Below are 16,083 nucleotides of genomic sequence, written 5' to 3' on the forward strand. Positions count from 1 at the left end.
TAAATGAAGTAAAAGCTTGGACTTCACAAGTGAGTAATAGGTAACTATTAATTATGTTCCTAGTAGCTGAGGTATATAAGAAGAAATCTATTTTGGGGGGCTTATGAATCTACAACCTCCTAGATACCTACTCATAAAAGCCACATGACGTTTGTTAATATTCTGTAGCAAAGATTAATAACTCGTTTCTTCAAATCTTACTTTCTTCACAGCAGTCTTTGGATATGATATACCCATAAATCTCATCCTGACTAAACCTAAAATTATACAGTCGAGCTTGTCTGATTGAGAAATAACTACTGAACAAAGTAGGGCCGGGTTCATCAAAAGTTTTACTTAGGTTTCTGAATAACTGTCAGCATATTTCAGCTGATCATTATATGATCCAAAGCTATTTAATGGATAATAATATAAAATGTGATTGTAACATATTACTTCAGTCCCTATCACTTGAATTTGGATAATTCCAATGGTGTGTTTTTAGAAGAGATCCACACTTAAGAGACTTTAAAGAGGCATGAATATTATTAAGCATAGTTTTCCTAATTCAATAGTGTTCTAGCAGTAAAAATGCTTGCACTCCATGAGCACTCATATTATTACTGTAAAGACTAAGCTTCCCTTACAACTCCATCTATCTCCATTTATACTTGCATTGGTTTGCTTTGTTTATGTTAGTATCTCAGGAAAATTACCATTTTATATCTTTAAAAGAATTAGAACTAATGCCAGAAATAACTGTGGTTTATTTAGTCTGATCTGTTTTATAAGAGTATGTGTATATAGAAATTTAGAGCCATAAATATCAACTAAGAATCACAGCAGACACTAACCACTTCCCATTGACTTCAAAATTACACAGCAGCCATGTACACACTAAAGTCAACTGGAAATATCATCAATAACCAAAATAAGTTAATATGAAAAATGCAGATAACTTAAGCCATAATACTTTAAAATATATTTGGCATTGCATTCTCAGGCTTAGTATTCATTAATTCTATAAATATTTTTGAGTGCCACTACACATCAGGTTTTATGTGACTGTGATAAGCTCTGGGGATATAATTATGAACAAAATAGACATAACCCAGTCTTCAAAGAGTTCATAGTCTACTAGGAGAAATAGATAATTAAAATATAATTATAACACAATGTGATAAACCCTGTGAAAGTAAAAGGTGTCACAAAATCAAGCAGAAAGACCTAGATAAAATGGGAACGAGTCATTCAAATGACAGTTTCTGCTATTAATTTCACTGATTCATTCACTTAATAGATATGTGTGTGCCTATATATAGTAGCCAGTTGTGTGGGTAAAAATGATGAATAAAGTGAAACATGGTCCCTCTCCCCATGCAGTTTATGGACAGGTGGAAGAGACAGATTTTAATCTAATAATCACACAAATGACTGTAAATTTTCAAGTGAAACAAGTGATAGGCAGGAGAGATACACATGACTATGAGCCTGTAGAATAAGATTATCTAGACAGAAGTTAGGGACAACTTTCCTAAAGAAGTGATGATAGGGCTGGATCTGGAGGATGAGTAGGAAATAAAGAGAGGAAGAGTAGAAAAAACATTTAGGGAGATAAAGCAGCATATGTGAAGACCCTGGTGGGAAGAAACAAGATGAAAAAAAATGCACTGAAAGGAGATGATAGGACTAGAGCAGAGTGTGGTATGAGGCTGGGGAGGCCAGTAGGGCCAATTCATGCAATCTTTTCTGTATAGAAAGATGTCTTATTTTCTTTATCATAAGAAAGGGGGCAGTAGCAATTCAGTGGGATGAATTTTAGAGAGGTAAAATGAGAGAGTCTAGGAAAGAAAAAAGGGCTGCTTGAACTAGGGTCACGTGATAAGGGTTGCATAGTCACATGGAAAGAGTAGATGGATTCAAGAGATGTTTAGAAATGGATTAAGAAATGACACCTGAGGTTTCTGGCTTAAGTGACTAAATAGATAGTGATGGCTTTCACAGAGAAGACTAGGTTTTTTGAGGGGGACAGAGAATTTTAAGTTCAGTTTTGAACACGTTGAGTTTGTGATGTTTTGAAAGTGTCCAAGAAGGTATGTGAAGTAGGCAGCTGCATTTATGGGTATGGAATTCAGAGGTAAGGTATGGACTGTGGATAAAATTTACATAACATCTACACTGAGGTGATAACTGAGATGATCGTTGGAGGATGCACAGAATAGAAGATGAGAGGACCTAGTGCCAAAGATGGTTAACTCCCATGTTCTAACTACACATAGGGAAATCTATTCCGATTCTAAACTTTATTTTTCCCCTTGGTTCCATTGATTTTTTTCTCACATTTTGCAAAATGCTTATTTGAAGTTTGTGTGTGTTACATTGTCAGGTAAATCCTCATTAATTAAATAGTTAGTTTGCCCTATTTCTAAAATTATGCATTCAACCTTTTGATGTAAATACAGCCCTATTTTCCTAGTCCAATTGCATTACAATTCTATTAGTCCTCCATCTCTTAACTGCAATTCCAAAATCCAAAAAGCTCTGAAAGTAGGAGTTTTCTTTTTGTTTTTTATGTTTGGCACAAACTCAGTTGGTGGTAAAATCAAACCTGAAATGAAGTAAGGTTATTTAAAGTCTTTCTTTATCCTCCTTACAGTATTCATATGTACTGCTGCAGGTATATTAATGCGTTTGATTATGGGATGCTGTCTTGGACTCTGCAGGGTATCAAGGAATATGTACCATATTACCTTTCAAAATTTAAAGTATTGATAATTTTGAAACACATCTAGCCCTAGGTTTTTAAATAATAGATTTTGTACCTTTTCTTGTTTGTTGAGTGAACAGCCTATAGAAAGGACTATGCTATATACTTTGCATATATTATCTTATTTAATCTTACAATATCATACATAAATACTCAATTGGGTCTCCACAATTATTTTCTAAAACTTCAGTACAATATTTAACTGCATTTTGTTTTCAGAGATTATAGTGTATCAAAAATTAAAATTAAAATTAAAATTGAGCATATTCTCTCTTGGAGAAATAATGAGATGAGGAAATGTCCTTTCCAATTCAACAAACCAATTGAATGAATGAAAGATGTATTCTTCCTTTAATAAGAAAGAATTGTCCAGTTGTAACATTATATTTTGATATTATTAGACATATTTATGTTTAGTGCTTATGGCTGTATTTAAGTAAGTTAATACTACAGCTTATATTCTTTTTAGAAGCTTCTCATACAATTAAATTGTTTCCTGTAAATGTAGAAATATACAAGTTAATTATTTAAGCTAGATTCAGTAAAAAGTCTTAACTTCTTTAAAAAATATTTATCTAATGGCATTAAGACTTAAACATTAATATTTATTAATAAGACTTTTATAAAACAAAAGACATTTTGCTTCAGAAATCAACAATTGTGTTTAAATGATGCTTTATACTTCACAGTTACTTTCAACTTAAAACAAAGCTCTCATGTAATGCTTAAATGTACTATTTTTCATCCTCCATATAGTGACTTTTTGATATCATTTTCATTATGAAGTTGTGAATGTTCTTTCAAGGATGTGGAGAATAAAGGAGAAACAAGAATGACTTCTTCAAAAGGTCATATTTCAAGTATCTTGGAAAGTCATCAATGTGTTTTTAAAAAAAATTTTTACATGTTCTAAAATAGATCCAAAGCCATAAATAGGAATATCTGTGACAAAAATCCAAACTTCCCTATAATACTTGTCATCTCTTGTATCATTATGCTGCAAATACATTACATTTTTAATTTTTAGTATATCTTAATGGTAAGATTTGGGATAACATCAATATATTGCCGACTTATGCAGACCTTATAAAAGAAATTCATAGGCCACTTAATGCAGGTGAATTTATAACAAATAAATTTATGTATTTTGTAAGAATAAAAGGATCATAAATGTTTATTCCTAAAAAAAGAAAATCTAACAATTCAAATTGGTTTATATTATCTTAGGCTTGAAAACTTTTTATATCCCTTATCTATTTTATGAGTTGATATATGGTCATCAATTAATGAAGTCATTTTTATCATAATAAAATGTCATCATTAGAACTGCAGTATTCTAGTGTAACCATTTTCTAAAAAATATGATTGGGGAATTTTAGGTAGTTAAATATTAAAATAACCTAATTGAAAATGAGACTTTAAAATTATTCATTTTGATTGGCAAACGGCAGAAAATGGCTTTGTTTCATAAGTACATTTTATCACTCAATTTTCGCAGATATTACTAGTATTTCTGGAGAAAAAAAAAAGTAAAATTTATCTTGTCTTTGTTTTACCTAACTAGTACATATAATTATTTTTGGTTCTCTATGTTTTAAAGGCACCTGTTACTACATTATTTACATAAATCAAACTGCTCAAGTAATTGTGCCTTCATGTACGAAAGGCCTTCAGTTACAAAGTTGTAGTTTTACTTTCCACTTATCCCTGAAGAATAATGTTCCTTTAGAATCAAAAAAATATACTTCTGTTTTAATTTTTTTATGGTTATGGAAAGTATATAGCCATGAAACATCAGTTTGTTGAGAAGATTGATCACAGGACCTCAGGGACTAGTTGAAAGCCCCAGAATGCAAGATAATAGTAGCCACAGTCACAAGTTGAATCAAACACTCCAACGATTTAAGTAAAGACTTTTATCCTCATTTTATAGATGAAAAAACTGAAGCTCAAACAGGTTATCAGACTCACTTACAATCACACAGGCAGAAAAGTGAATTTGACCTCTTGTCTTTTGAGTACAAGGAGGGCATTCTTTCAGTTGCAAGTTATTTATTATCAGCACACAAGGATAGTAAAACTCCAGCCCCTGCAAACAGAAAAAAATATGTCCCACATCTGCATACAAATATGAATCAGTTGACTCTACTCTGTAGTGGAAAAACCTTTGGAGTTGCTTCCCCATTATTAGTTGGGTTTGGCTTGATTCACTTTTGATTTTGTCTTATTTTGTGTTTCACTTCATCTATCTTGTAACCACCTTATGGTGCAAGACCTGGGTTTTCCATACAAGTTGGGTAATGCTATAATTGAAATCTACCATCAGAAAATATGAACCCTAGATAAGTGTTTCCTTTCTTTAAGATGCTTTTTCCACTTTAGTCTCTAGATCTATGTATTAAATATACACTATTCTGAAGAGTATTAGCCTCCTTACCCAGGAGAAATTTTATTTCCCTTATATCATTTTACTGTTACCTTTCCCAAAAACCTTTTACTCCTTTTCACAAGGGTGGATGGGAAGGCAGCAGGTGGAAACAGCAGAAGATAATACTAATTTTAGCTTGGCTTATTCTAAATAAATATCATGGCTATTCTATTCAGTATCTTTAAACTTCCTGCTCTCGGGGATAAATTTAAGAAATGAATAACTGCATATAAAAAGTTGGTAAGAATTGAAATAATAAAGAAGTTCTTTGTAAGAGCTTTCTTTTGTGTCGATTACTTTTGAGAAATAAAGAAAAATCAGAGTGCTAGTTAATATTATAGCTTTGGAATATATGGAAAATATTTTTACTGAAACTTCATATATGAGGATACAGGATTCTATTTTCCACACTAATCTGAGCAGACAAACTAAGTAAAATAAAACTTTTTCATTGAAAACAAAAATATATTTGAACATATTTGTTTTAGCCTTTTTAAACTTTTTCCATTTATTTTCAATTATTCTGTGGTAGGTCAAATAATGCCTCCTTCACCAAAGATGTCCACATCTTAATCCCCAGAACATGTGGATATCTGACCTTACACTATAAAAGGAACTCTGTAGGTGTGATTAAATTAAGGATCTTGAGATGGGGAAATTATCCTGGATTATCTGGATGGGTCCAATGTAATCTCAAGGGAGGGTCCTTATAAAAGAGAGACAGGAGTGTCAGAATTAGACAAAGGAGAGAGATATGACTATGGAAGCAGATGACACAGTGATGAGAATTAAGCCAAAGAATGTGGGCAGCCTCTAGAAGCTAGAAAAGGCAAGGAAACAGATTTTCCCTTAGAACCTCCAGAAACAAACTAAACCCTGGTGACACTTTGATTTTAGCTCTGTTTAAATGATTTCAGATGTCTATCCTCTAGAATTGTAAGATAATAAATGTGTATTGTTTTAAATCACTAAGTTTGTGGTAATTTTGTTACAGCAGCAATAGGAAACTAATAGGTACTCCCTTTAAATTCTGAGTTCCTCATTCTTGTAGCATTAAGAATCTTGATGATGGCTTCTAGGAAACACCCTGCCTGGAAATTCTGGTGCTATGGGATTTCCTCATCATAGCTGAAGTCATTTGAGGAAAATCTTACGGAGTTCAGTTCCCCAAATCTAATGTCTTTAATTAAGCTCTCAATGTTATTAAAATGCTCCAAAAGCAGAAGTTATAAAGACAAAATGTTATTTCTTTCTTACCCCCTTCCTCCCTTCCTTTCTTCCCTTCTTTCTTCCTCTGTATGATCTGAATAAAGTGTAGGTGAGAACAAATGAAAATAGAAAACTAGGCAGAAGCCAGCTCATAAAGAGGAATATATACAACCATAAGGTTTGTGCTTATAGCCCTGATGTGCCATATAAGACTTTTAGCGGGATAGTAATATGATCAATTAGTATTTCAGAAATATCCCTTAGGCAACAATATGGAAACTGAATTATTGAAAGACCAGGGCACAAAGAGAACAATTAGGAGTTTTTAGTAATATTCCAGGAGAGAAGAATAGAGGGCCCAAGCTAAGGCAATAGTATTTGATATTAAAAAGATAGGTTAAATATTACCCATAATATAGAGGATAAAAATTGTAAAATACATACAGGATTTCTGATTGATTTATACATGTGGTGAAGGGGAAGATTCACATATGATGAAGTGGTGGAGAAGATGGCATTTATCAAAATAAAGAATAAAAGTGGAGGCAAAAGATTAGAAGGAAAGATGATAACTTCAGTATTGGACATAATGAAATCAGAGTGGCTGTGAAACATCCAATGGGGATGCCTAGTAAACAGCTAGATGCGTGGATTTAGAGAAACAGATATGGTGGCCAGCTTAGAACAAATCACTGAATCAGGGTTTTAGTTAAAATCACACAGGACAAAGAATTAGAAGTAAAAAGACAGAATCCAGGTAAAGAACTCTGAGGAATAGCAACATGTAATGGGCAGGAAAGACTAAAGAAATCTCAAGAAAGTATAATGAAAATTAGGACAGAATGATATAACAAAGCCAAAGTAGGATAGAATTTCAAGGAAAAAGTGGTTAACAGAGTCAAATAGCACAAGGATGAGGGAATAGAAAGAGCAGGAGATATTGCTGGCAGATTGGGAAATAACTGGGTCACTGGTGACCCTCAGGAGAATGATCTCAGGGACATAGTGAGAATAGAAGTCAGCCTGTAGGGACAGGAGGGACATTGCAAATTGTAAATGAGGAGACCTTGGGGCTCAGCACTAGGCACTTCTCCTCTCTCTCCACACTCTCCCCAAAGAGGGTCTCATCTGTTCCCCTGGCTTTAAATACCACCAATATGCTAATGATACCCAAATTTGCAATTCTCTTCCAGAACTCTCTATGAAATGGAAACGGGAATGCAGTAACTTGAGAAGTGAATTGGAGATGACACAGGACTCAGCACTAGACACCTTCTCCTCTTTCTCATGTATGTGGATGATATCGTCTATTCCCTCAGTTATAAATACCAGTTACACACTAACAAAACATAATCCCAAAGTTTCTCTCTGGGAGGCCGAGGTTTATGTATATTAGATAAATAGATAGATATCTCACAAATATCTCAAAATTTAAAATTTGCATGTCCAACCACTCGTGATAATCCTCCCCAAAGCCTGTTTCTCTTCATTCTTCTCCAAATCAGTTAATGGCATAATTATTCATCCAATTTCTCAACTCAGAAACAGCGCAGTCTTCCTTTTGTCCTTTATTTTCCTTTACCCTCATATATAATCCACCCCATCCATTCGAACTCACAAATGGACCTCAAATAGTCATCTCTATCTCCAACTACCAGAGCTCTAGTACAAGCCACCATCATCCCTTACTGTGAATTCCTCATTACTCATCTCCCAGCCCCCTCCTTTGCTCTCTTCAACCATTCTTCATACACCCTTCAGAATGGACTTTTAAAATCATAAAATGGATTAACCTCTCTCCTGATTAAAAATCTTTCAGTTGCTTCCCATTTCATCTAGAATAAAGTTCAGTTTCCTTATCATGGCCTATGGATAGGTTGTCCCCCACCTACCTATTCAACTTCATTTTTCATTTGATCCCTTATGATTATGATCCCTTATTTGACCCATTTTTTTGATAAGCTAATTAAGGCTCATGTTAAGCATGTTAATAAAGCAGCACGCAGAGTTAAAATCAATCGAAGTCTGCTCATGTCTATGCTGGTGTTCTCTTGAAAGTGAAAAAGTATGTTAATAATCATAATGATAATAATGGCATACATTGCTGATAAGTATAGAAAGTTTGCTTTGTGTCAGGCACAGAGCACGGAGTGCTACCCACCATGTCTCATATAATCCTCTCAGCAAGCCGTGAGGTGAGCAGCCTTTCTCTGCACTTTCATGAGAAAGTGGAGATAAAGGATAGGTTGAGGAGCTCTGAAGAAAAGCCTGAGTTCAAAGCCTCACTGGTCTCACTACTGAGTCTTTGTTCCTCATCAGAATTGATTATTAAAATGAAGATGTTTTCCTTTCAAATTAACAAATATTTTTAAATGATAATACCTAGGGCTGAGGAAGGAACAATGCAATAGGCATCCATGTGAGTTGCTGCTGGGGAAGTAAATTTGTACATTTGCATAGCTTAAGGAAATAGTCCTAGATGTGTAAAAGGTTTGAAGCATCAAGATGATCATTGAAACATTATTAACAATGATTCTATAATGTAGAGAACATATACAATTTAAATATATACCCCAGTGGACTCTCTATAGCATTCTTCAAACTGTGAGATTTAATTTATTTCTCTCTTTTACTCAGGTCAAAGGGCTTTACTGCTAAAACCACTTAATCGTAAAATGACTAGAAAGCATAAACTTTGAAAGCAAAGTTAAAGTAAGCTTCCTTTCCCTCTATTAATCACAAAATTTAAAAAATAGAATTATACATCAAGTGACTCTAACACAAGAGAAAATATGACTATTAAGCAAGCTATTTTAAGAAAAGTATCATTATTTTAGTCATTACTAACACTCTGGCTTTAACTTCTATCTAGCCTTACCACTGAACTTTAATAGAAGTACATGAGATAGCATCTAAGTCCTGAACATTTACAAAACATTTCCATGGGAAAAGTTAGAATTTTAGGAGTGTTGAAGAGCAGCACATGAACATCTTTCAAACAGTAACAGGATATTTCAAAATCTCAACATAAATGTATTAGGATGTTCAACCAGCGTAAACCAGACCTTATAAAAATGTGCTTACAGCAGACAATAACCTCATTATGTTCTCCCCATAAAATCCAACACTATAATGTGAGAATAAATCATTATTTCCATCCTTATAGTGTTGTTTATGTCTTGCCCAAAGCTGGAGCTCATTTCAAAGTAAACTTCCTAAAGGAACATAAGGATAGATAGATAGGTAGATAGATAGACAGATGATAGATAGATAGATAGATAGACAGATAGATGATAGATAGATAGATAGATAGATAGATAGATAGATAGATATAAAGGGGCTTGCTTTGAAAAAGCAGCTCAAATAATAATGTCAACCAGATTCTTTTGCCTCTCATCAAAGGTTTTGTTTTGTTTTTCTTTCTCTCATAAATTCTTCTTAGAAGGACTACTCTTAGTGGCAAGGTCAACCTTGTCTTACCCCAAGTCACTAATGACTGAATTGGTAACTTGATATCTGAGAAGTCATTCGCTGTCATACGTCTATCACAAACCCTTCAGAAGAGTAAGAGAATGTAATGCCTTACATTAGGACCTGGCCAAGTTAAGGTAGAGTTTCAATTTTATTGAACTCTATATGTGCATGGGGGGAAATGTGATTGTTTTGTAGCCTATAAATATATTGCCAGCGCTAGCAAGTGGCAAGACATCTATCTCACTCTAGAAAGTCAAATGCTGCAATGTGTCACTTTCAAACTTCTCTCACTGGTCCCAGGAAAATATGTACAGATTTCAAATAAAGTTATTTAAAGTAGATTCTGGTATACACGTACTCCAAAGTTAAATTTTCCAGTTAGACTGTCTCCAGTCAATCTGACCACTTCAAGCTGACAGGCAAGCCAGTCAAATAAGCAGTCACAGTGGGCCAAAAATCTGTCAAAATGGTTTGCTTAACTGGTGATTACTTTTTGACTGACTTGAGCAGTCAAGTTAATCAGAACAGTCAAACTAGCTTTCCCATGTGTACACGGTCTTAGCTCTTCCTGTGTTAGTAGGTGTGCCCTGTTTACATATTTGAAAGAGTTTTATTAAGTTACATTGTTTAAGAGAAACAAGTCAAAAAAGTTATGAGCAACTAGTTTGACAATTAGGGCTCCCCTCAGAGCTGGACCTCAGCTTCAGCACTGGGGAGAAAAGGCTCATGGGGCCTGCTGAGAGCTCCAGAGGGAGGCAAGGGCAGGGGCAGACAAGGGAAAAGCACCATGGGAGCAGGAAGAAACCATATGCCCAGCTCCTAACATTTCTTGGTTAGAGGACTGAGATGTGTTCTGACAAGGGCTGGTTGTACCTTTTGAAATTAAATAAAAACACTTAGAAAGAATCCAAGGAAGTGTTTGGTGACATAGATATCACTGTTAACAATGGTTTTTGATTCTTGGTGCGAAGAGCCATTTCTGTCAGACAAAAGATAAGCTTTAAGAATCCCCTTAATTTAAAAATGAGGGTGAGGGCTATTTAATTTCTCAGCTTGCACAAATGACAACCTTGAACTGCAGTCTGATGTTTCCAAAGCAGTGTTAGAGGAGCAGTTAGGATTACAGGGTTTGGAATCAGCCCACCTGGCTTCAAAGCTGGGTTCCTCATGGACAAGTTGTATGACTTTGGGCCAGATATTTCCCTCCCCATATGTAAACACTCTTACCTGTTCACTGGGTGCAATAATACTACTTAATTTCCAGAATTGTTCTGATTACTACATGACTTAATGTGAGTAAAGCACTTTCAGTTGGGGAAGGTAAGGAGGACTTGCTGTAGAGAGGCATCTGACCAGAAGATGGTCCAGCTCAAGTTCACCATAACTGTGAGAGTATCTTATTCAAAGGAAGGATTTTTATAAAGTACTAGACTTCTTTTTTACTAGGGTTTTATGTTTTAAGTCATGCCCCAATTAATAGTTTTACCATTTAATATCTTTATCATTTCTAATAACGATGTTAATAGGTACATGGCTAATAAGTATATGTGGACATTGAGCTGGGTGCTTTACCTTTACTTTCTTACTTAATAATCATGGGGGCTTCCCTCGTGGTGCAGTGGTTGAGAGTCTGCCTGCTGGTGCAAGGGACGCGGGTTCGAGCCCTGGTCTGGGAGGATCCCATGTGCCGTAGAATGGCTAGGCCCGTGGGCCACAATTACTGAGCCTGCGCGTCTGGAGCCTGTGCTCCACAGCAGGAGAGGCCGCAATGGTGAGAGGCCCGCGCACCGCGATGAAGAGTGGCCCCCGCTTGCCGCAGCTGGAGAAAGCCCTCGCACAGAAGCGAAGACCCAACACAGCCATAAATAAAAAAAAAAAAAAAAAAAAAAAAAAAAAAAAAATACTCCTTTCCAAAATGTCTTTTAAAAAAAAAAAAAAAATCATGAAACCCAATGAGGTATACCAGGTTTACACATGAAGAAATGAGTTTACACATGAGTTTCAATCAAATTACATGACCTGTCTGGGATCAAACAGCTGGTTATGACAGAGCTGGTTTTGAAACCTAAGCGCCTTGTTTTAAAACCTATGCTCATTCTAATACACCATGTTTCTAAGAACCTATAATGTAATAAATATCTAATTAATAATAACATATTTCTGGTTCTTCCAGCAAAGAAGAGTAGCTGAAATTGCAGGTTTGGGACTTCCTAAAGAGCAACATTTGTCTATTGGGCCTCCAAAGGTATTACTAGTAAATCAGAGGAACCAGGAATATTGAACACTGACCTGGCATATCCAGATCCCATGTTCTTCCCACTCTCTACACTGCCACTTTGGGTTCCAAAAAAGTACAAAATGTCTGGACGACAAAACTCACAGATTCCAAAGGATTTAGAGCTATAAAGGATTTCAAAGACTGGTTAATTAAGAAAATACAGGTAGAATATCTCATTAATTGAAGATGGCTCAAGAATCAATTAATAGCCTGAAAACTAAGCAATTCTTGTGACATCAAAACTATATCATGCCAATTTCTTGGGTGATTTTTCTGCCATTGATAGAGGTAGTAATCTCAGAAAGTAATGTGCAAAAAGTCTAGACTCTGAAGGAGTATGAATGAATGATACCTCTGGGAAGTGCCCAGCCTTCCAGCTAAAACTCAACATAGAGGGTGTAATCCAACATAGAGGATTAACATCTCAGGAGATTTGCCCTAGGTCAGTTCATATCTCTGTGATGCCTTATCCTCTAGATGGAAATAAAAGCAGTGAACTCTCTTAAATGTGCCCTATGGTCTGATTAAAGATTGAAAAGGTCTCTAAAAATCCACAGCACTCCCAGGGAAAAATGCTAAATATCATTATCGTTATTACACCAAATGCCATAATTTGGTCTCCTCAGATTCCCTTTTTATGTAGATTCCATCAAACTCTGACTTTTGACTTTTTGCCTCTCTAACCAAATCTCCAATGACAAAGCAAAGGGAAATGTTGAGGCAATTAGTGGGAAATGGAAGCAATTAATTCCCTTTTTTAGTGGAGACCTGGCCTCTGTGAACCAGTTTAACCAAAAATAATCAATGACCTTTCTCTGACCAAACTGAAGCAAATCTGCTTGATATTTGTCACTGGTTATCCATCTACTGCTTCAACATTAATGAGTCTCTTCACTTTGCCCCTTTCTTTTATGAAATAGAGCCATCTATTATGGTCCCTTGTTACCTCTGCAACTGCCATTTTTGCAAATTTAATGTAGTCAAAGACCTCGTTATCCATGTATAAGCCTAGGAACCACTTTTAGCAGAGCTGTGATTTTTGATTTCCCCCAACCCTTCTCCCTTGAACTGTTTCCCCTTCTCTGCTATAAAGATGGGATCTTGTTCAAAATGAATAAAGTAGAACAACAAAGATACAGTTTAAGTTTAAAAGTTCCCCAGAAAAGACTACAGAGTTTACTTAGGTCTAAGACCCTTACAGACCTAGATCCAGGTCACTGCTCCATCACTTACCCACTGGTCACCTTGGAAAAGTTACCTATCCTTCAAAAGCCTCACTTTTCTCAACAATGGCAATAGCGGACTTGCCTCAAGGGCATGTCAGGCTCAAATGAGGTGATAAAGTCTTTAGTACATGATGAGAGCCCAATGGATGTTAACTATTATCAACTGTGGAAGAGAAAAGACTATTTCATGTACGATATCTGATTTTGATACTGGTTAAAACTCCTTCTAAGATGACTGCTACTCAAGCAGAAGTAATTAACATTCACTGTCTCTCTTTTATCCCTCAATAGAGGACTTAATATTTCAGCTTATGCATTTATTTTATAAATTCTTTCCTTCTCCTAGCATATTATAGGATATTTTTGCTTGCTATTTTGTCATTGTTGCTGCTTGTTTTGTCTTTAGACAAACACATCTTAAGCAACTGGTTAAAGGTTGCGTTACATATTTCACTGGGTGTGTTCAGTGGGGCTGAATCTAAATGAATTTAGATACTACTTAGTACACCAGTGTTTCCTATTGAAACAGATAGAAATGAGAATGAACTGGCAATGTATTTTTAGAAAATATGGAAAAGTAGATGTGACCTATGAAGAAAAGGCAAATTATGCGAAGAGTTGCTTCATCCTCTACTTCATTTTGCTCTGAGAGCTCTGTCCTAAGGCAGAGTCCTCCAAGGCTATTTTCTTAGGAGAGAATATATGAGACAGTAGCCCCTGGTTATGTTCTATGCTCTAGAAAGCTGTCAGAAATGGGAGATCAGGGATCCCATAGGGAGAAGCAGAGAAGTCCTCCCTTTGGGTTGTGACCTTTATTTCCAATCTTAGAGCTCCCATGACCAATCTAAATTTGATATCCTAGGAGCAAATTCAGAACTACTCTTCAAGCATAGGAGACTTTAACACAACCAGACCCCTCTTCCTTCACACTCAGGCCCAGCCCCAGCCCTTCATTCACTCTCCACACTAGGTATTAATTCAACATAAAATATTCAGCTAACACTCGCACATACACACACACAGACTTATTTAAAGTCACATGGCAAGTTAGTAGCAAGCTAAAAATGCTGAACTTCTGACTTCCTATTTTACAGTGTGTTCTATCAGCACTAAACAAAGCAACCACAAAGAAATCACTGAATCACTTGCAAATATTTCCTTGGCCCACTGGTTTGGGAGCTAATCCATGTTCAGCTTAAGTGGTTATTTTTACAGTGGAAAATGACACAGTCCACCACCTTGATTTTCTTATGAAGTAGGTTCTACAATATTTTTAGTAAAGAACTTGCCTTCTGTTGTTGCCAGAGGTACAACCACTTTGCAAAGTATTATCCAGAGACACATAATTGTCCTTGCTGTATTAAAGCAGATACAGGAGCACTCTATAAACAAAATCTAAAACTTATGACTCTGGTCTTTCATCCCACCAATCTGTGTTCCAAATGGCCAGAGATATCCTGCTAAAACACAATCAGAATAAGCTACTCTTGTTAAATCTGTACAACCCTTAAAAGCATAGCTCTTATGGTCTGCCCCCACCTTAACTCTCCAGCTCTTCTTTATGTTATTCCCCACAATGATTCCAAGCTATAATCAAAGACCCCTGAATGTGCCATGCTTTTCACATCTCTGCTCTGATGGAAAGAGCAAATCATCCATCATGTGAAAAGTGCCTTACATATGTGTAGGACAATCATAATCTATAGAAGAGGAAAAGTGATTGACTAAATGGAGAGAAACATTTGAGAGATGCCTCTTAGCCTAAGACTAATTAAAGAGAAGCCTAAAAGTTTACCAAACCTTAGAGTCTGATGGTAAAAATGCTACTGACAAAACTTCTGTTACGGACGTCAATAGTTCAGTAGGTTCAAATCTATTTGAATTTGCACAGGATCAAAGGGAGCAGAGAATGTAAACATCCTAGCTGCTGAGGAATTCCCTGCAGACACTAACTGACAGCATTACCTGTCTATAGAGAGATTTTCAAGGCAAATAGGTACTGGTCTAGATTTTTGGGGGGTGTGGAAAGATGTCTGATAGAATGAGTTTTCACCAATGGAGGAAAAAAAGGGATACAGTGAAATGTCTGATTGAACAGATAACCCTGGCTCAAATGCTTTTCTGGATGGAAATACACCCAAGGAAGCTAAATATCTTTCAGAACTTAATTGTTCATGTGCATATGAACTTTTGTATTGGAAACATGTTCACAATAGAAGGAATAAAGAAAGGAACAAAGGGAGGGATAGAAGGATTCTCTGGCCCAGTGGAAGAAGCTAGAAAGTGAATCACAATCTGTTCCAGTACACAGGCCGAGGAGGAGTGTTTCAGGAAAGGCAAGAAATGATTTGGAAATACTCTTCCATGGTAACTCTTGGAAATAAACGTAAGGGGATATGGGAATTCGTATTAAACCTCAATCTCTTTCCTAGCCTCATTCCCTTCAATTGCCTTTTTTAGTTCTATTTTTGAATTTCACATGTTCTTTCAAATGTGAAGTGATAAAAAGTAAAACAGCAACCGAATGGGCTTTAAGATCATTAGGCTCAACCTCCTGCTGTATTCTGAGAACAATTACAAAATTAGAACCTAAGGTTTTCTGTCCTTAACCAATCTGTTCTTAAAACTGTCACCTGAGGAAATTCCACAACCTATCTTACTATCTCACTTTTCAATAATACAGATTCCCCCAATTTTCCTAATGTTTAACATAAACTACCTG

General features: G+C 35.8%; 1 protein-coding gene across 15 annotated transcripts in view; it reads right to left on the reverse strand.

Moving 5' to 3' along the window:
* The window catches only part of TFEC (transcription factor EC), a 686,635-nt gene that overhangs the window by 93,539 nt on the left and 577,013 nt on the right, over positions 1-16,083 (reverse strand). For 9 of the 15 annotated variants that reach the window (XR_014246924.1, XR_014246925.1, XR_014246926.1 and 6 more), the window contains exon 1: positions 4,722-6,777. The exons of the other annotated variants lie outside the window; for them this stretch is intronic. Coding sequence is in view for 3 of the 9 variants with exons in the window: in XM_082400109.1 (XP_082256235.1) it covers positions 4,722-4,931 (210 nt within the window). In the remaining 6 variants the exon portion in view is untranslated. Of the gene's footprint in view, positions 1-4,721; positions 6,778-16,083 lie in introns of those variants that run through there. 15 annotated transcript variants of the gene reach the window in all.

The sequence above is a fragment of the Balaenoptera borealis genome (genome assembly GCF_965194805.1).
Source record: "Balaenoptera borealis genome assembly, chromosome: 7".
Taxonomy (NCBI): domain Eukaryota; kingdom Metazoa; phylum Chordata; class Mammalia; order Artiodactyla; family Balaenopteridae; genus Balaenoptera; species Balaenoptera borealis.